This window comes from Eschscholzia californica, unplaced genomic scaffold (assembly GCF_041429995.1).
Source record: "Eschscholzia californica isolate CP2 unplaced genomic scaffold, dmEscCali1.0.p SCAF_4, whole genome shotgun sequence".
In the NCBI taxonomy this organism is placed as follows: domain Eukaryota; kingdom Viridiplantae; phylum Streptophyta; class Magnoliopsida; order Ranunculales; family Papaveraceae; genus Eschscholzia; species Eschscholzia californica.
Genome location: NW_028238461.1, coordinates 54603276 through 54623019, shown reverse-complemented (window position 1 = coordinate 54623019; position 19744 = coordinate 54603276). Strand labels below are relative to the sequence as shown.

General features: G+C 36.0%; 5 protein-coding genes across 28 annotated transcripts; 2 read left to right on the top strand and 3 right to left on the bottom strand.

The window, feature by feature from the left end:
* Nucleotides 1-1980: 1980 nt before the first annotated feature.
* LOC147546325 (syntaxin-72-like) lies at nt 1981-3474 on the bottom strand. Its single transcript, XM_086634680.1, has 6 exons — nt 3085-3474; nt 2879-3004; nt 2484-2640; nt 2292-2377; nt 2120-2188; nt 1981-2031 (listed from the first exon to the last, which is right to left on the bottom strand). Exons 1-6 carry the CDS (start codon nt 3238-3240, stop codon nt 1981-1983), a joined length of 645 nt encoding a protein of 214 aa, XP_086490806.1. The 5' UTR covers nt 3241-3474.
* Nucleotides 3475-4051: 577 nt separating this feature from the next.
* LOC147546324 (uncharacterized) lies at nt 4052-10771 on the top strand. 24 transcript variants are annotated; one of them, XM_086633338.1, is made up of 9 exons: nt 4052-4325; nt 4910-5062; nt 6901-6957; nt 7736-7885; nt 8056-8934; nt 9381-9790; nt 10063-10161; nt 10247-10384; nt 10494-10771. In XM_086633338.1, the coding sequence occupies exons 4-9, from the start codon at nt 7786-7788 to the stop codon at nt 10629-10631; spliced, it is 1764 nt and encodes a 587-aa protein (XP_086489464.1). In that variant the 5' UTR covers nt 4052-4325; nt 4910-5062; nt 6901-6957; nt 7736-7785; the 3' UTR covers nt 10632-10771. The 24 variants fall into 24 exon arrangements, with proteins under 24 accessions (XP_086489464.1, XP_086489461.1, XP_086489456.1 ...); XM_086633335.1 differs by having other exon boundaries at nt 4910-5208; XM_086633330.1 differs by having other exon boundaries at nt 4910-5208; nt 10060-10161.
* A 942-nt stretch (nt 10772-11713) lies between these two features.
* LOC147546323 (uncharacterized) lies at nt 11714-12329 on the top strand. The gene has a single exon (XM_086634537.1). It carries the CDS (start codon nt 11827-11829, stop codon nt 12268-12270), a length of 444 nt encoding a protein of 147 aa, XP_086490663.1. The 5' UTR covers nt 11714-11826; the 3' UTR covers nt 12271-12329.
* Nucleotides 12330-12468: 139 nt separating this feature from the next.
* On the bottom strand, nt 12469-14465 carry LOC147546322 (tetraspanin-6-like). Its single transcript, XM_086634536.1, has 3 exons — nt 13866-14465; nt 12876-13192; nt 12469-12796 (listed from the first exon to the last, which is right to left on the bottom strand). The coding sequence occupies exons 1-3, from the start codon at nt 14355-14357 to the stop codon at nt 12757-12759; spliced, it is 849 nt and encodes a 282-aa protein (XP_086490662.1). The 5' UTR covers nt 14358-14465; the 3' UTR covers nt 12469-12756.
* A 773-nt stretch (nt 14466-15238) lies between these two features.
* Nucleotides 15239-18324, bottom strand: LOC147546321 (serine carboxypeptidase-like 27). Its single transcript, XM_086634535.1, has 9 exons — nt 17661-18324; nt 17471-17566; nt 17261-17353; nt 17083-17168; nt 16729-16989; nt 16435-16562; nt 16245-16340; nt 15869-15974; nt 15239-15759 (listed from the first exon to the last, which is right to left on the bottom strand). The coding sequence occupies exons 1-9, from the start codon at nt 18037-18039 to the stop codon at nt 15619-15621; spliced, it is 1386 nt and encodes a 461-aa protein (XP_086490661.1). The 5' UTR covers nt 18040-18324; the 3' UTR covers nt 15239-15618.
* Between the last annotated feature and the right edge of the window lie 1420 nt (nt 18325-19744).

The window sequence follows — 19744 nt, the reverse complement described above, 5'->3', positions numbered from 1 at the left end:
ACAATATGTACAAAGAGGGCCTATTAGTTTCAGATCTGAATTTGTTTATAATTTAATTAACCATTTACCCAAATTTATATTTTTATGCTAATTACTAGCATTTAAAAATTGTAATTTACAATAAGATATTAAAATTTGAACTTCTAATTGCATGTTAGATTGAAACCTAATAGTTTAACTTGCAAATGCTTACAAAACAGATTGGAAATCTTGAATAGTGTTGAATAGATATTTTCAACTATTAATAAGGAATTTCAAGAAAAAAAAACTATTAATAAGGAAACTTTGAAAGAAATTTGACTCGACCATTCAAGTCATGTCATCAAAATTAAGTATTTAGATAAATTTTTTTCTCCCCCAAATTATTAATTAAATCTAATTCAAGAAGGAGCTCCAATGGAAAAAAATATGTTAATATAAAACACATAATTTTGCTCGATTACACTATTTGACTTGGATCAGTAAAAAGAAAACTATTGAAATCATGTCCCTAATATGATGCTCCTGATTCTAAATTTTTAAACAAATTACCATACTTGAAGGAAAAGTAACTCCAAACATGGAAGAATGGATAGTGTTCCAGTTTTTAAAAAAAGATGAGACAATTTTCAAATTATTAAGATCAAATTGCTAGACTATGCCTAACAACGACGCTACTTGACTTGATAAAAGTAGTCTGAAAGGCAGGACAAGGCAAATTTTGCACAGGTTTGCCCTGTTTGGGCCATTCATACCACTTTTTGTCAGTCAATTAGCATTTTCATACGTAAAGAAAGAAAAGATGTATAACCGAATAATTTAACATATACCTAAGAAAATTATAACTAAGTAAAAGGTATAATTAAAATATGAGCACAAACAAGGAACAATAATTATGAACTAAGACAAACTAATAGATGGGTTTCTTTTTGTCTTAATCTAAGCACAAGAGTATAAAAATCAACAAGTAAAATCCAAACCTGAGCATCAAACTGTCAATATTATTATACATTTATTTGTATCTTTAGAAGAAACCCAAGCAGTATAGGTAACAAATTTCAAAATTATGGCACGGATAAACCTAAAAACTCCAATAAGATGCAAACAACCAAATATTATATATAATCACCCAAGAAAAATAAGTGAATTTGATACTTACATGAATAGAGTAAAAGAAACATTTACATTATTAGGAACTCGAAAATTAGTACCAAAAGCTGAAAAGGAATTTTCAAGTTTGAACAAGAGCAAAAGAATGGCGAGAGAATTGAAGAGGTGGGAAACCAATGTATATATATAAGACCTTCAATGAAGAAAAATAAAGTGGCTCCCCGTTGAGCAGAATCAATTGATACTATCGATAGTTTCACTTCAATATACTGCAGCAACAAAAATAATAAGTAAATAAATAAGAAAGCTTTTGAAGTTTCATTTAGTGTATGCGAATTATAGTTCAACACTAAGACTCTAAGAGTACCAAAACTCAAGACTACTTGGATGCTTTTAGGTAACATATTCCCATTGAGGTCTTAGATTTTGGTCTTGGCCCGGGAAGCTCTCATCCTAGATTTCGAGCGGTCTTGCACTCTTGCCATGTTGATGCTTGTGATATTGAAATGATGATCCGTGTAACCTAGATTTCAGAGGGAACTTACTTGTATAAATATGAAGCGATGCCCAAAATAACGCACACGAGAATAATATCAATACACATATTCCGACTAGACCTCATCTGGAACAAACACAATACTCCATTCGTTAAGATTTTAGTAATCATAAAGCGAGGCAAGAAATGAAATGGGTTAAAAGTATTAGGATTAACTCAATTACCTGGTGAATAGTTTGCTTGAGCCTGACATTAGTATGCCTAAGGTCAGAAGTTGCCTTGTCCACCTATCATAATACCAAAAAAAATCTCATTACTATGCAGTAAAATTGTTCCGATTGGACCTTTCTAATATTGTCAAAAAGAGTCGCAGGATGTAAAGAACAGGATAAGATTCATACCTTAGTATCAATTTCATCCATCAATGGAACTTGCCTATCCAGCTCCTGCACATATTATGACTTAATGAGAGAAATATCGAACACATTCTATGTGCCATTGTGCTTGTCAATACTAAGTGCAAGAACGACTAACCTCATTCATGTCATGAGCCATATTCTTCAGTGTACTTAACCCATGCGATATAACATCTAGTCCTTCATCCTGTGGTGAATCGCAAATTAGTTCGGATAAGTATCTAGCAAGTTGCAACTATAAACATCGAAAGTACTAAGCAGTAGTATATATAAAACAAATAAACACTTGCCTGCTTTATTTTTCGCATTTCATATTCTTGCTTAAATTGATTTGACTCTTCGGTTTGGTCGAAGAACCCATCGTCGAGTCTAGCATCTTTACAAAATATATACTATTGTTAAAATTTCCTACATAAGAATGTGTAAACGGAAATGTGGAATGATAAGAGATGAGAGCCCTTTTGAAAGGATGAATAGATAACCTGATGTTGCATCAAACACAATGCCTTTTTTAGGGGCTGAAGATCCCCAACCTCCAGTTTGTTTTACTCCAGCATCTGGAATTGCTTGAATCCTCTCTGACAAACCCATAACCAAATCGCAACGGGCTTCTAATTCCTCCTTAGATACACCTTTTACCTGTGATCAGATAGAGAAGTAATTTTACATGCAAAACTAGTTCCATATCAATGAATTCGAAAAATTAATTTGGATAAAAGTTGAATGGGGGAGATTCAATGAGATTATGGGTCTAACTCCAAGTGCTAGCATTAAGCGGGAAAACGTCGTTGAGGGTTCTCCAAGATCAAACAGGAATCTTGGAATTTATCCTTGATGAATTAAGATTGAAGTAATAACAGAAGTAAAGGAAAATTACCCTTTTAACAGCTAGTTTTTGCAATTTGGGGAGTTCTTCCATCAACCGAGCCTTGGTCCTTCGAACCTCGGCATTCATAGCAACCGCAGCAGCCCTATTGCTCTCGTTCGAAGCAGCTTCGGATTTCTGCCAGGGAAAATAATTAAAGAACAACTCAAGAAAATGAACGGAAACCCTGAAAATTAACAGGATAGGGAGAGAGAGACCTCGAGAGCAGCATCGATATCGGAATCAATGGATGAGTAGAGACGAGCGAAAGGATCTTCAGAGGAAGCAGAGAGTTCCCTCTGTTTATCGACATCGTATTTTTCATACTTGGTACAGATTGAATCGAGTCTGGTTAGAATGTCGATCACACTCATCTTGATCCTCCTCTTTTGTTAAATTTAAAGATCTGTAACTTTGCAAATTGAAGAAAGTAAAAAAAAAAAAAAAAGTAAAGGAAGAGAGAGGAAATGAGGGTGGGAATCGTTTTGGAGTACTTGGAGGAAGAAGGAGAGGCTGAGAATCAACTGGGACTGGGTAACCCTAACTAATAAAACCGGGAAACCTTACAACTAACTTCCTACCAAAAAACGCGGGAAGTAACTGAAATGTCCAAACACGTAGTATTTACTTGCGTGACGGGTTCAAATCTCTTCACAGGTCTCAAGTGGGCCAGGCTATCACACCATTCCAAGTTCATTGTTAAATGGGCTGGGTATGAACCAGGCCTGGAACAGGCCCACGATGGGTGTCAAGCGGCATCTTGTAGGCTTGTGTGAGGGCCCAATCTTTAGTCACTAGGCACCAATAAAGAAATGCACACTACCCAAATTTAGAGTTTTTAAATTTCATAAGAGCCGAACTTATTGCTACCTCACATCATCCATGATGTATTAGTTAAAAAAAGAGAAAAATGAAGTCTCCCGTGGGCGAAAGCACCCACGGACAGAAGATAAATACGAAAATGAAGAAAAATAAGTTCTTTTTCTTTCTTTATTCGTGTGCGTCTTTAATAATTGACTTGGTCCAAGTCAATGTGGCAAGTTATTAAGTACGGTGGTGTACCTATATATTCTCCCTATAGAAAATCCACTATGTGCCCCAAAAAAGAAATCCAATATGAGCCCTAAGTTCCTTCCATAGTACTATTGTGTTTGTATACAAAAGAAGCCACCCCATTCCCAAAATGAGCGGGCTAGTGGGTGGTTCATGAAATTGGGCTAAGCCCAGTGTAACAGAAGTCCGTGAAAAAGCGTGACCATCTCTCTCTCTTTCTCTCAAGAGAGAAGTAGGAAGGGAGGAGGATCAAGTTTGTTGTATTTAATCGGTTTGGTTTGTGCTGAATGTGGGCGTGAATATCAAGCCAATTTTCTCTCTCAATTCCTTCTTCTTCTCCTCCTCCAAAAACACCACCATATCCTCATCTCCGTCGATCGATCCTTCCGGCAGATTTCTCACTAAGGTATATTATGTTTCTCTTCTCTAATTCCGATCATCACTTCACGATTTTGATTTCCACAATTTATGATATCTATATTCACCTTTTGTTTTGTTTTCTTTTGGATTGATTTTTTTGATGTATTGTTCTTCTCTAATTCTATTGTATTAATTCATTAAATTGTTCTTCATCTGCTGCGTCCTCCTCGCTAACTCACCAGATTCGTCAAAAAAACAATTTCTTGCATGATTATGCTTCCAAAGTGGGGATTTTGTTTGATCGGAGTTTGAGGAGGTTTCTACCTTTATGAGCTTCGTAGATTAGCTGTTAAATTCTTAATTTTGATCTTTAAGTGAGTGTTTTAGGTCTTACCCTTTCGATATAATTGATGGGTAAGGTGTAGGTAGATCATAGTCTTTGTAATACTAGATTTCTTTTATGTTCTTTCTTAGTTGTGGGGAGTTTGTCTTTTGACCAATTTCTAGGGTTTTCATTTGCGATAACATTATGAGCTCGTGACCTTGTTATATAAGTTGTTAATTTTCGTCTTGAAGTGAGTGTTTATAGTGGAAATCAGCTGGGCATGGTACTTTTTTTCGTTTTTGCAGATAGGTCTTCTGAGTTTGTAAACATCCCCGGGAACCTTCGTGTTCTGGTCTGCAACATCGTATATGTGACACCTTTGGTGGGGGGGCATCTTACCTCCATCCCCATTCTTTTCATTCGAATACTGGCATTTGTAGGATTATGCTTATGTGCGAGTAAGGTATTTTAAATTTTATGTGTTAATGGTTCAAAATCTAAAATACTGAATCGAATAGAATGGAGGTGTTCGCACATATCATGTTAGCTTGAAGTGAGACACTACCGTAACTCATTATCTTTTTGAACAAGAGAAAGCATCATTGTAAGTACATTTTAAAAAAAAAAAAATTGACTCATTATAAATACAGTCATTTGCAACCTTCATAGTTTTCGTACTTCAAGATATACGAAGTTTTAACGTTAGCCAACTATTTTGTAAATTCAACCTTAATTTTGCCCTAACTTACAATTTCATTATCCTTATCTCTGATAGACTGAAACAGTCCTTTTCTTCTCCAATTGATTTAATCTTTATACATTAGTTTGTTACACTCTAGAGAACTAATTGTATCCATACGCCAACATATTTATTCTCGTGACTTCGGTTTAATGCTTTGAGGTATGATATATTCTTTTAAGTTGTTAGACAGGTATATTCTCTAAGTAAGGCACAACCAGGTAACCCTTAAAGTTCCTTTCTCTTCTTTTGCTGCACTTCTATCAAGTTGCTCTTCAAAGATGTGATCGAAGTATCTCAAAATTCTATTTAGCTTTCTGACATTTAATTAGGCCTAGTGGGTTTAGATGAATATGCAGGTTTATGGGTAATATTATATTGGCCAACAAAAGGGGGACATATATGGTTAGTCTTCCTAACTCGCATACGACTTATCTATGGTCCCCTAATTGTGTATGGTGTGTGCCATGATTCTTGTATCTAAAGGTGAGAATAGTGTTCAGATTAAGATCTCTCAGCTCTTTCTTGCGCCTATCTGTCTCTCTCAATGGATTCCAATCTCTTTCTGCTGTTCTTTTTAGTGGATTAACAAGCACCTGCAAATTCTTGTGTCTCAGCATTTTCTAGGATAAGTTTCTTTAAACTCGAGTGCTGTTCATTTAGTATCTTTTTATACATTAAACATCCAAGTACCCATCTTTATATTCTCTTTACTCTGTTATCTTACTCTAAGGGTGATGTTTTTTCACATACGTTACTATGCTGAAGTTAAGAGGTACGTGCATAGGGGAGACTGCATGTCTTGAGTTGTGCGAGTAGGATAAAGCTTTGAAGTTGTTTGATGGTATGAGTGTGGCGAAAGTAATGGTAGAGGCTTATGAGATGATGCTTTTTAAGGCTCGATGGTTGACTATTGGTTGCATCCTGTTCTGAAAGAGTACCACTGCATGGATCTGGAAATGAGGGGATACGGGAAATGTGTGGAATGTCGGTGAATCGTTTAATATGTGGTCGATTTGGAATGATGAATTTTGTGTCTTGAGCTTCAATTCACTAAGCGACGTATCTAATTTGACAGGCTTCTTTCATAACCAAGCTAACTATCATCATACATTAGACCTAATCATCATTTTCGGAAGTTATTGAATTTTTCAGCAGTTCAGAATATATCATACCACCAGGACAACTTTTTTCAGAGATAGCTCAAAAAAAGTAAAATCCTACCTGTGCATGTGGTGCCGTTGTTTTGACTGATCCATTAAACAAGACCAGTCAACAGCTCATTCCTTTCTCTAATAAAGTCTCTTTAGGGAGGGTTTTTTTATGTTCTTTTCCTTAATCAATTCGTTACACTGTTAAACTAAAGTTTTTTTTTTTTTTTTTTTACAAAAACCAAAATAATAAGAGAAGATATGCAACTTCACTATGTAGTCTCTTCGGAGTTGAGTTCATGGAGTCATCTAAGATCTATATTCTTTTATGCAGTACCCTGGATAGGGTGATAAACTAATTTTACAAATTGAAATTTTATGCTTATCTTACTTATGTCCTTAACAGGCCAAACAGGTTTATGATTGGTTGCTGATTAGGCTTCACGCCAAGGCAAATCTTTTGGTAGGAATTGTTATGCTGTAACAACTACAATGGACTTCTTATTACTTAAAAGATGTTGTTATAGCTTTTTTAGTAATAGGACGTGACTTTAATGTTATTAAAAACCACATGTACCAACCTGTGCAGACAAGGATTAGGTCCTGTTCCAGAAAGTATATCTAACTGTGCAACCTTTTTTATTGCTTTCGAAACTCTTCCTTACTTCCCCAGTAGAGTTGTAGGTTACTAGGTTGTGCTCCCGTAGGTGATTTTGCGTTAATGAGGCTCTCAGTCCTTGTAGGTGTATGCGTGCAATTTGTGTGTGGGTGTCTGTAGGTGGCAGCTGCATTGAAGGTCATCCATCTCCTTCGCCAGTGTTTTCGAGTTGAATTTGTAAAAGCAACTACTAACTATTGGTTCATCCATCTCCTTTGCCACGACGATCAAATACCTCTAGTGCTTATAATTTTTTTTATGTTGCATAGTTGTTTTAGAGTACAACAGCAAGAATATTGCTGTCTATATATCCACCCTTCTTCCTTCTATCTTAAAAATCAAACAGAAGTAATGACGGCAAGACATTCCTTACCATTCTCAGACTCCCAGTCCCCACTAATGGCACATTGAATTATTTTTTCAAATTACTCGTCAACCATAGTTTGCTTGGTAAAGTTCTCTCATCTGGGTGAGAAGACAACGAGCTATTTTTAACCAAAAATAAAGCCTTCATGCTTTACTTCGAGTCAGCAAATTTTGCTGGATTTTAATTGTTGATCCTTTTGTTATGACATATGAACAGGTAGATTTTCTCATTTCGTCTGAACTTAAGGACTTACAAGATTGTTTTTCATGGAGCATAGACGCTTGTTCGGCACATCCTTTTTGTTTGACGGGGACCATGATCAGAACCCAAATCCTGTACATGCTGAGCATGCTTATGTGCATATGGGTACGCTCTCACTAATATTTTACTATATCTACAACTAGTATGTCTAAATTCTAATTACTGACTTTTAAACCTATACTCATCCGTGATATGCTCTTTTAATTGCCTACTTATAGTTATCTGCAAATTCCTATAAATATTTGTTAAAACTCATAATTCTTAATGCACTGCAGGCAGGACTGGAGCAGCAGATAACAGTTCTACCTTCCATCCCAGGGAAAGTATGCCCATCGAGGCAAAAGAACTTACCTCTCAGAAGCGGAATGAGTACTCTTCATCAAGTAGCAGTGCAGAATCCTTCCAAACGAATTCTAACCAGAGGTCCAATATGTATCGTCCACCAAGTGTTAGCATGCAATTATCACATTATCAAGCAACTACTCCAAGCCCAGCCTACGATCCTATGCTTCATCCTTCCACTGGTGGAAGCTCCTGGGTTGTTCCACCAAATTATGCCAACCAAACTTCTTCTAGTCATTACAGCCATGTAAACAATGGAGCAAGCAGTAGTGTAAATCCTGCAATTGGCGATCCAAGGACATGCAAAAGAAAAAGGATGGAAGCTTCTGAGGTTTGTGAAAGGGGCGGTACTAGTCGAAACTATAGTCTTGCAAGTACTTCTGGTGTCCCTGTATCTACTGAATTGCAGTCAGGGAATCCTCAGCATGGGCCGTGGGAGCCGATGGGTGCAATTTCAAGATCCAGGGGGAACAGTCTCTTGATTCATGGTGAAGGTTCTCAGAGAAATGTGAGAAGTCGACCGACTCTCGACTTAAACTTGTACCCACCTCAGGTTCCTGTATCAAGCATCCCATCACGTAGTATCCATTCAACAAGCAGAGGGATATACCAGAATGTCTCACTTGACTTGGAAGTTGACCTACCTATACTGCAAGGACCAAGCTTCTCATCAAGTCATATTCAATCAACAGACAGAGTGATGGACCAGAATGATACAGTTGATTTTCCCGGTATGAATTCTATCGTGACTGCTCCTGAATGGAACTATATACCTGTTCCTCGTGCTGCACGGGGGAGACTTCCAGCTTCAGGTTAGTCCGCAATACTCATGTACTATGTAGTAGGACGTAGTCATAGAGTCATTGATTAAAAACCCTTAAGTGATACTGGAGAGGAAGACATTATGTGGTCCTTAGTTTACTTTCTGTTTGATATGAATTGCGATAAGAAATTTAGTTTTACAACTACTGGCTGATGATACGTGTTTATTCGGGTTAGACCTATGCTGTGGATATGTCGCCACTTTCTCCTATTTCAGGTGCTTGGATCCCAACCATGGTCCAACTTTAGTAAAGAAGGCAAACAAAATATGATTTTTTTACTAGGGTTTTAAAGTACAAGGACAATATCATCCTTATCGATGTCATTTATATGTAATGGAGGTTTATTAGAATAAAAAGCCCTTAAATACCAAGGTTCTATCTGACTTAAGTTAGTTGATTGATGTTTCTCATAGACGTTTATGTAAAAGTTGCAGCTGCCAGGGGCTTTAGATGTGGCGCAAACCAGTTTCACGGTGAAAGCAGCGGTTCTAGTAACTCTCTGGAGATTGGTGGATACACCCATGACATTACTCCGAGCAGAACTTCTGTCGTTGCTCAAAACCTTCCTGGTCCTCCTACACAAGCTCTAAGAGGAGGACGTAGTAGCTATGCTCAAAGGGCATTGCCTGCCAACGGGGCAACATCTAGCCGCTCACATGTTGGTTATGTCCCAAATTCGGAGGATAGTTCACTTTCCATTTCAGAAAATCATTCCAGACATACAAGTACAATTTCTAATATTGGACGGCATCGAAGTCACAGAGGTGAACGATCAGGGTTACCTTTTCCAAGATTGCGCTCACCTGCTGATGAGGCAGATGCCCATGATCGATTTGTGCCCGAGGTAACTAGTCTTCCCTTCTGAAAAATAAAATATGGATTTTAAAACTCTATTGAAGTTACCAACATGTAGTGATGGATTGAATTTTACTTAATGACCTAGGAGAGTAACCTCCTAGGAGGATCGTTTTTCTTTTTTTGGGTAACTAAGATCCTGTAGGTTATAAACTTGTTGTATCCATTGTTACCTGGAATGGGGACATGTTACAACTTGAATCCAACTCGAGTCCATATTGTTCTCCTAATTTGGGGAATGTTTATTTGTTTGCTTAGCAGGGTTTTACTATATTTGATCGCTCGGCTTTGAATGCTTCAAGAAGTTTGCTTGATCATCACAGATACATGACTCTAGACGTAGACAATATGAGTTACGAGGTAAATTCAATCGATCCGTATTTCTCTACTTCAGTCTTATGGGAGATTCTTGGCCCCTGAACAATATGTCGGTGATCTGATGCAGGAATTACTAGATCTTGGGGAAAGGATTGGGACAGTAAGCACAGGCTTATCTGAAGATTTGATCTCAAAATGTTTGATAAAAATGACATATTGCTCTTACAATCAAAGCGAAGATGAAGGAAAATGTCCAATATGTCTGGTATAATCAACTAAAAAACCTTATATAACATTGAAACTTGATCATTAATAGAAATATCATATCAACTAGCTAATTCTTATCCTGTCTATCTGGTACTTGAAATTGGCAGGAAGAGTACATGAACAAGGAAGTGATCAGCAAACTGATGAAATGTGGCCATGATTACCATGAAGGATGTATCAAGAAATGGTTGTCTATGAAGAATTCATGCCCTATCTGCAAGGCTCCTGCTGCTAAAGACAAATAAACTACACCATCAATAACTTATTACTTGTAAATATATTCTGATACACCTCTCATCAGAGGAGACAGCCTTATTTTTGCGAACAATTTATGTCAAACCAACAGTTTTCGATTCAATTTTCATTTTTTAGGGTTTCACTTGGATATGTTTTTGTTTCTTCTATACTTGAATATGACTGTGCAGGTATTATATAGCTTTGCAAATTAAGGTGCACCCATGGGGGTTCCTTATTTGGAAATTTGTGGGTCTTACCTTACTTCTAGTTTCTAATCTTTTGCATTATAGTTCCAACCTAATTCTTGCCATTGAATCTGTTACTATTGAAATAGGTACATTAAACCCATCTGGAAAAAGAAAAGCGGGTCCATGTGACTTATCAGTTGAATCAGGTATAAGTTTACATTATTTGAGCTATACTTTTTTGATGTTCTTGGATAGTAATTTGGTCATTCATTTCCTTGTGAGAAGGATCCATTAACATGCTTGGACAAAATTACATAGCCCATTTTTGACATAGAAAACGTCGGAGACCCATACTTTATCAGGCGAAAGAGACGAAGATTCTCATTTTCAAAGGCCGGGCCCTTCTCTAAGTAACTCCAATTGTCGAATGTGAGGTCATACATTCTGCAGTTAGATATACTTGGTTTGTAACTTGGCCCTCCATAGGAAGAGTTGTGTGTATTCGAGATTAAGATGCAATCCACCTCATAAAGCAGAAGTGTGTCATATAAGATATCTTGTACTACTCTGATATGACTATTAAGGAATGTTGTAAACTTCTCAAGAACTTACTTCCGTTTCGGAGGCTCTATGCTCCCTCGTCTAATTGTATGTTTCCACATGTAAATAGTATCAAAACATGGTGGGTAGTCATTGAGGAACTCCTAAAATTTTGTAACTTTTCGATTGATTCCTATACTTCGATTTTGCCACACAATCACTTGTCTTATATTTCTGTTTTTGATGTTAATGCTTAGAAGTTATAGCTTGAATATATGATCAACAAGTAATAGAATACATACAAGTCATGTTAACTTTACTTGCCCCTTTTCCAGCTTATGAAACAAATACTTCTTGCTTCACTCTTACTAATTCCCTTCTTCCTTAACAAGGAATCACTTCCATTTTATTTTTATCATCTTCAATATTCCCATCTTCTCTCTTTCTCCTTCATTAAACTCTTATCATTATTTTCATGGAGGACTTGAACTCGTTGGCAGCCGATGGGGTCGTAATTTGTTGTTGTTGTTGTTGTGGTTGTCCTTGCTTGATCTTACAAATCATCATCTTCTTTTTGCTAAAACTCCCTCTTAAAATGGTGAAGAAGTATAAAAGATATGTCCAAAAGAGATCTCACAGGAAGGAGAATAAGAAGATGAAAGAAATGGAAGAGAATCAATATATTGATGAAAATAATGGATTTCAAGGAAGTCTTTCGAACAAGTATAATGATTCTAGATGGGTCATGGTGGAAGTTGAAAGAGTTTTGGAGGAATTATCTCAAGAAGGGGAGTTTGCATTTGGAAGCTTTTGGAAAAGAGAAGAATCAAAATCAAGATTAACACCACATTTATCTGAATTGGAATTTTATGATATTGTACATTTGGTTGAAGTTATAAAATATTTTCATTACACATGATTGATTATAAAATATAGAAATTCGTTCGAGTATCCAACGGTTTCAGCTACCACATTATTTGGCACATCGGAGACTGATTTGTAAACCTCCTCCGATCATTTTATAACCTAAACATGTGTATCACACACCGATATTTTTAACATGACTTGTACTTGAAGTGATTATAGTAATCAAATGAAACCCACTTTGTTGTCCATCTTTTGAGAAATATATATCACATTAACTTTTCAAAAAACCCAAAATTAGCTCTTTAAAGTACTAAGAGAGCCCAATTTTTATACAAATAGTTTCAAATCAACATACATAGTCATGAATTGTCTTATAAGACTTCAAAATTCAAATCCTTAATCTTCAATAAGATATTCATGACGCGCTGGATAATATAAACTAGTTCATCAGCTAACACATGGGCAATTAAAGAGTTGATTGTTTTTCGACAGAATTATCCTCGCCCTGTTTGAGTTTCCCACTTTACCGAAAATATAGCTAATAAATCAGTTCTTTCCTATCATTCCACCATCTCCACCTGCCAAATAAGAAAGGAAGAACTGTTTAATCACTTGAAGTATAAATCATTTAATAGAGCTTTTGGCAATAGTTATTACCAGTAGTAATCCCATCTTGGTCGAACTTTAGTAATTCGATTCTCGCCATATGGATAATCAGTCTCTGCTCGCTGAACGTTTCGAAATGCACAACAACCCGTCGAATATATGCAGATAAGAAACACAAGAACAACAATAAGAAGAACAGAGATTTTGTTCCAATCCATCTTCACTTTTTGCAGCAATCCTGCCTTGCAAGAATCACATTCATAGCATAACAAGAGCTCATTGTTGTCCCATCTGTAGCAGTCTGGATCTTGTCCCACTGTTGTAGCCATTGCATAGTTGCATGAACTTGGAGGTTTACAACAACCAGACTGTCTTGGATTTAAAGCAAAAAAAAAAAAAGAATTGTTTAGAATTCTAAATTGACCAATTTTTAAAGGCTTAATGTTGAAATGATGTAAATTTTTTCAAGAATCTTGAAAAATAAAGAAATAGTTTGATTTATGTGTGGTGGGTTGCATTAAAGAGTGTAAACAAGGTGTGAACTTTATGAATGGAAGTAAATCATTTTATAGCCCTTAACCAAGTAACCAATAATGATAGCAAAGTCTTAACAAAATAACGCGTTGTTTAACAGTAAGATTTGAATCCTGATCTTCCAAGCAGAGATATACATGTTACTATTGAACTAAAGTAATTTTTCTGTTATGGTTTAAAGTCACTCGACGAAGTTACTATCTACCAGGGAGGTATGGTACCGTGCCTCACTTTCTTCAACTAGATTATGTTGAAAGGAAATTTCTTGTAAACCAGTCTCTCTAAGTGTCTAAGCCGGACTTCGTCTGACATGACTTTATAGTATTTAATAGAGTTCCCCATTTAACACTAACAAATTCACAAAAACTCAAAAAAAGAAAAAAAGAAAAAAAGACTTAAATTTAAATTTCATGTAGGAGTGAAGTGGTAAAAAAAGTAGAAAATTATAAAAAAAAAAAAAAAAAAAAAAAAAAAAAAAAAAAAAAACAGAGTAAAGAAGAAGTGAACCTGTATAGGAGATAAATCTCTTTGAAGATAATCAATAGGAGTCCAAGAAGAAAGCTTTGAACAAGTTTTAGAACCCAAAATGCAGCTTCTAATGGCCTTCCAAGTATGAGGATCTTTCACTTGATTCCTCAACCATGGAGAATAATCCTCTAATCTATACTCTTTATAAACCCTACCAGGAACTTCAACACCTCCACCTCTACTTGTAACAACAAAACCAAATATTATTAATGACAACAAACACCCCATTAAAATCAACATTACTAGAAGATAAACCCATAAAGCCCAAGCTATGTTAAAACAAGAACCAATAAAACCAGCAAGAGAAACTAAAAGGATTATAAAACCAATAACAAGAAGTGGTGTTCTTAAAAACCCTTCACAACTTGTACTAGTTCTTGCTAACCATAATCCTCCACCTATTATGGGTATAGATGCTAATAGACTAAATAAGTTTAAGAAACCTATTAGTGTGTTACTAAATCTGTACATTCTCTCTTTCTCTCTAGAACTCTCTCTCTTTCTAGAACTCTAACTCTCTTCTTGAATTTGCTTCTTTACTTATGATTTGTGTGTATATTTAATTCTTGATCATGCAAATACCCTTTATCTTTTGAATTGATAAAAAGGGGTTTATTTGGAAAACAACAATAATTCTTTCTTCTTCTTGAAACCCCCAAAATTCAAAAAATACAAAAGTGGGCATACCACCTTTTGTTGCCTGAAATACTTTTACTGTTCTAAATAGTAGTAACCACTAAAACCCTTCTTCTACCCAAAGAAAAGGGAAAAGAAGAAAATTCCTTGGTCAAAATATTTTAAAGAGATTCAGAACAATAACTAAGTTGATATCATTTCAATCTAGACCGTCCAATTAGTGGACTAGAGCTTGCAAAATCTTTTGACTTGGAAGATACCTTGTCAAGAATAAGGTTTTAGGGGCATCATCAAGTGTCTCAAGGCAAGTAAGGTATACAAATATGGGCCCCCTTGCATATATACATATAGGTGCTTAAAGCCCAAAATATGAGGACCTACGTATATTTGAGCTTTTTTTGACATATTCTGGTAAGGCTAAGTGCGAAAAACAACCCGATTTTTGGGGCCGACCAGAGCGAAATGTGTCGTGGCTAGCTTCAATTGGTCATGCCATGAGGAGAGAGAAATTACCTGACCAATTGGGGTCGGCCATGTCACCTTTTGCCCCGTGGTCGGCCCCAAAACATCTTTCTTTTGACAAGTCTATTGGGTAAGACCAAACTTAAATAATGTGGTTTTGGTTTTTAACCGAGGGAGACGATATTGTCGAATGACTCGATAGGAGAAGAATGTATCAGTTTGTGTGAAAGTAGGTAATAAACGGCGAAGTTACATGACCAAAGAAGAGAGTATTTCCATACCAACATGTGAATAAAGAATCATTACATATGAAAATATAAAAGAATCAATTACATATGAAACTATAGTGTAGTATTCGATTATTTGTAAAAGAGTTTCAATCGATAACAACTCTAATTAACTACCAGAAATCGATCTACTTACATGAATCTGCACAGAATAATTAAAGTTGCTTAAGAATAAGCTAATCTAATGGTGAGGAAATCCGAATTTGATCATATTAAGCGTGTGCAGGGAGTCGACTTTACTCCTCTTATTCATTCTTTTTTCATTCTTGAATGAAAGCTAGCTACTTTTCTCATTCTTCCTTGTTTTGATTTAATGACTTGGAAAGAAGAAGTGGGGCTAAAATGGTTCAATGTGGCATAGACTTATTCTCTAAGAAAGATCGAAACATGATAAAAGCTTGTCGAGGGCGATGAAGTGGAACCTCATGTCCTGCTCCAGTTACTGTCACAAGGGTTAGTCCTTTGTATACTTCACTCCACCCACCAACCTGTACCAAAAGGAAAAGCGAAAAAGTAAAATTCAGGATAAGGTATCTACAACTTTGATATCTCAAAAAGAATAGAAAGAAAGTGATTTTGCAGTTTCTTAAGACTAACCTTTCCATTGTCATACCAAGGAAACCAGTTCATAAGTGTAGGTAGCTTGAGAGCATCGATAGAATATCGAGTTGCAGTCACAGGCACCACCGAGTCTGTGTCTCCACTGGACAAAGAGTTCAAACAGTAAAGAGAAAATTCATGCATGACAGAGTTTTAGTCTTTCCGAAACTTTATTCTAGGTATAAAAACAGGATTTATGAGCTTGAGTCGTCTGTCTAATGAAGATTTCTAAGAAACAGTACAAAAGAATCCTTAGTGTGGGTATCTAGTATAAATTCTTCTTATTTCAATATCTAATTATGGTTCAACTAGATTCGGTAATGCCTCCTAATTTCAGTAATATAATCGAAGTAATTAAGAAATCAGACACTACCTATATACCCATATTCTTAGACCAGCTGAAATGAGTTCTTGATAAATAGGAAGCATGGATTTTGGAGAATCATCCCAGTAGTTCCCGACAATATCACTGCATGAAAGAATTCAATCGACGAGGTAAGAACGTAAACGACCCAATTGTTCAAAACAAAAATGTAAAAAATTTCGGAGTGAGCGCACAATACCTGCATGTATCCCAAGCATAGGGAATCCTAGTAACATTGGCATGAAATGCTTTCTGCACTTCTGGGCGATTGAAGTACAACTTAGAGTACCGTTCGGTGCATGGATCATATGCCCTCGACATCCAAGGCTGATAAAGAACGAGTGAAATCGTCTTAGAAACCACATCATTATCAATATAAACCAAACTCCAGAAGTTTCAATAAAAACCATAAAATTGTTAGAAAATTTTGGCGATTCCCAATCGGAGATTTAAATCGACAATAGAAGTGAAAGCTTTAATTGTGAGAGCTCACATAGTGACCCCTTAAGTTGCGCTTAAGAGCTTCGGTGTTATTGCAAGGACGTGTATATATACTGTAAGGGTCGATATTTCCTTGTTCATCATTTGCTATGTTGAGAGACTTTATACATTCAACTGATGGGTGTTGAGATGATCCAAAATCACAAGTAACTTTAAGAGTTTTATAAGTAGAGTCGGAAATCAACCCGTGTGTCCACCAATACTCGAAAGTACCCACATAATCATTATAATCATCAGTAACAGCATTACCAACCTGAAAACAAAGACCCAATATGAATCCATTACTTACGAAAAAAACAACCAAACTACAAATCAGAAAAAACTTCAAAATCATTTCTGTCCTTACCATGAAACCTTTAAAATTTAGAGGAGGATTCTGAATTCCCTTGTTTCTTTCATGTATAATTTGAGATAATTGAGGAACATAATGACCTGAAACAATGAGAATCAAGACTAGTTGGTTTTTAAGTTCAATACGGTTTTCGAGCATTTAAGTTAAAGAGTATAAATCAGTAAAAATCGACCTGCATAACTTTCTCCAGCAATGTAGAAATCTCTGTGTTTATATTGAGGAAACCTTTCCAACCAGTTGACAAGGAAATTATATGCATCTTCAGCTACAATTTCAGTAAAAAACCCAAATCCCATAATCATCTAAAGCTGACATTTTTCACTAATTTGAGATCAATCAACAAAATTTAACAATACCCATTTCATAATTTTTGAAAATTTACCTGTTCTTTTATCACCAGCATTATATAAATCAGCTGTAGTATTTGAATATGAGAATCCAACACCAGCAGGAGATTCAAGGAAAAGCAAATTCGCCACTGAAAAGTGAAAAAAAAAAAACAAGCAGAATATTCATAAAATTGAACTTTTTTCTTTGTTTTTAAGTGAGAGATTTGAAGTTAAAAAACTCACATTTGTTCCAAGAATAAGGATTTAAGAAAAGGGTTTCCCCATCTGAACGGATTCTAAAAGGTCCAATCTCTTCAGCAGCTCCATAAGCAACAGATGAACAACCAGGTCCTCCATTAAGCCAAAGAACAAGTGGTCTTGACTCGGCATTTCGACTTGTCGGTGACTCAATCAACCAGTAAAATAAAGCTCTTCCAGCATTTTGATCAACAGTAATATAACCAGAGTATTGAGAGAAACCCACATTTGCTGGTTGACCAGGCAACTCAATAATTCTATCTTTCTCTTGATCTGAGATAGAAGAAGTAGACACTAATAGAAGAAGAAACAGAAAACTCGGAATAGGGATCAGAGAAGAAGAAGAAGAAGAAGAAGAACCCATTTCTTCTTAAAATTAGATAAGTTAAAAAGGACAGAAAGTAACAAAAAAAACCCAGATCCTAAAATTAATCAGGGGGGTTTCTTCTATTCTATTTATGCATTTACAGATACCAAGATATACTCTCTCTTCTTTTCTCTATTATGTAGATGAGAGAGAAAGAGTTGAGTAAAGGACTGTAGAGAGAGAGAGAGGTTGTTGACAAATTCCTTGTTTTTACCTGCATGTATAGGGACCTCACTTGGTGTAGAGGCACACCTAATTTTTTTTTATAGCTTTTTCATATCCCTATACCAATTGGAAGAGGGGCGTCACCACTTACTCAAGTGGTTGAAAGTGTTGATATAAATTCTAAAACTATGGAGTCCTGGAGGAGGTCTCAGATTGAGTTAATGTAATAAATTTGTCGGGTTTTAGGCCTCTTTCATTAATGTTGAACTTCGGCAGTTATCATGCTTATCACATCTTCCTGATGTATCATGCCTTGTAACGACTAACGTATATCATAGTCGATTTCTCAACAAAAAAAAGAAATTGGAAGAGGGACATTTCAAACAACACCCCGTTATTTATTTTTCTCTTCCCAAACACACCATCACCTTCACCAGTATCACCATCATCATCCTCTCTTTCTCTTCTCTCCTTGACTCCCTTCCCTCTTCTCTCTTCTTCTCTCTCTCTCTCTCTTGTCTATCTTTTCTCCTCATTTCTATCTGTAATCAATTGATGAGACTCTATGGTAAGTAGCCTCGGGAACACTTTTCGCCTGTGACAAAAGTGGTTTAGACCCTCTGAGGTCGACAAAAATGGGAGGACAAAAAAGAGGGATATATTGTAGGGTTTAATGGAGTTGGAGTCATAAACAAATAAGTTTAAGAACTATTAAAAAGAATAAACTAATTATTATAGACGGGATCGTAAAGGTATGAAAAAGGTTGATCTCCTTATAGAGTTGGTAGCTCCCTATAAAAGCTACCTATTAAGTACTTACTACTTTGGAAGAGGACTTAAATATTAGTTGGGTCCTTAGTTGGGGATGAGTTGTGATTGGAGGCCACAAGACACTCTATATTGAGAGTAGAAATTGAAGCACATGGGCATGGGAGTATTAGTTGTTGTTTGGATCTTTCTTTGGGTCGTCGTCATCTGTTTCGGTACCTAGTTCATTATGAGGTTTGACGGTGGAACCAATAATAATAATAATAATTGTTGATTTGATTTTTGGACTTTTATGATGATTCCAAACACGCCTTTGGGCTGGTTAGTTACTAGTTAATCAAACTTGGGATATTTTATAGGGCCCTCATTTTTGTTAAAAAGACCCCCTCAATGATAATTTACCAAGTAAAATAGTTCATGGGGAGGCCCTTTAACAAAATTGGGGAGGCCTTATAAAATTTTCCATCAAACTTTATATATGCACCAACAAAATTAGTTAGGGGAAGTTAGTTTTATCTATATTTACCACCACCAGAATTACTAAGTTCAACCTCCTGTCTTTTTTGCATAACTAAAACATGCTTGTGGAGGATGGCTGAGCTTAAGCATTTTTCTCTTAGGGGAAATTTTATAGGCACTCCCAGTTTGACGATCTTTAAACATGGAATACACCCTTAGACAAGCTATAAAATCCTTGTTCCGCCATTATATCTAAAACAAGTTTGTTATTTTACGTTTCCTAGTTTTATCGTCTCTCTCTCTCTCTCTC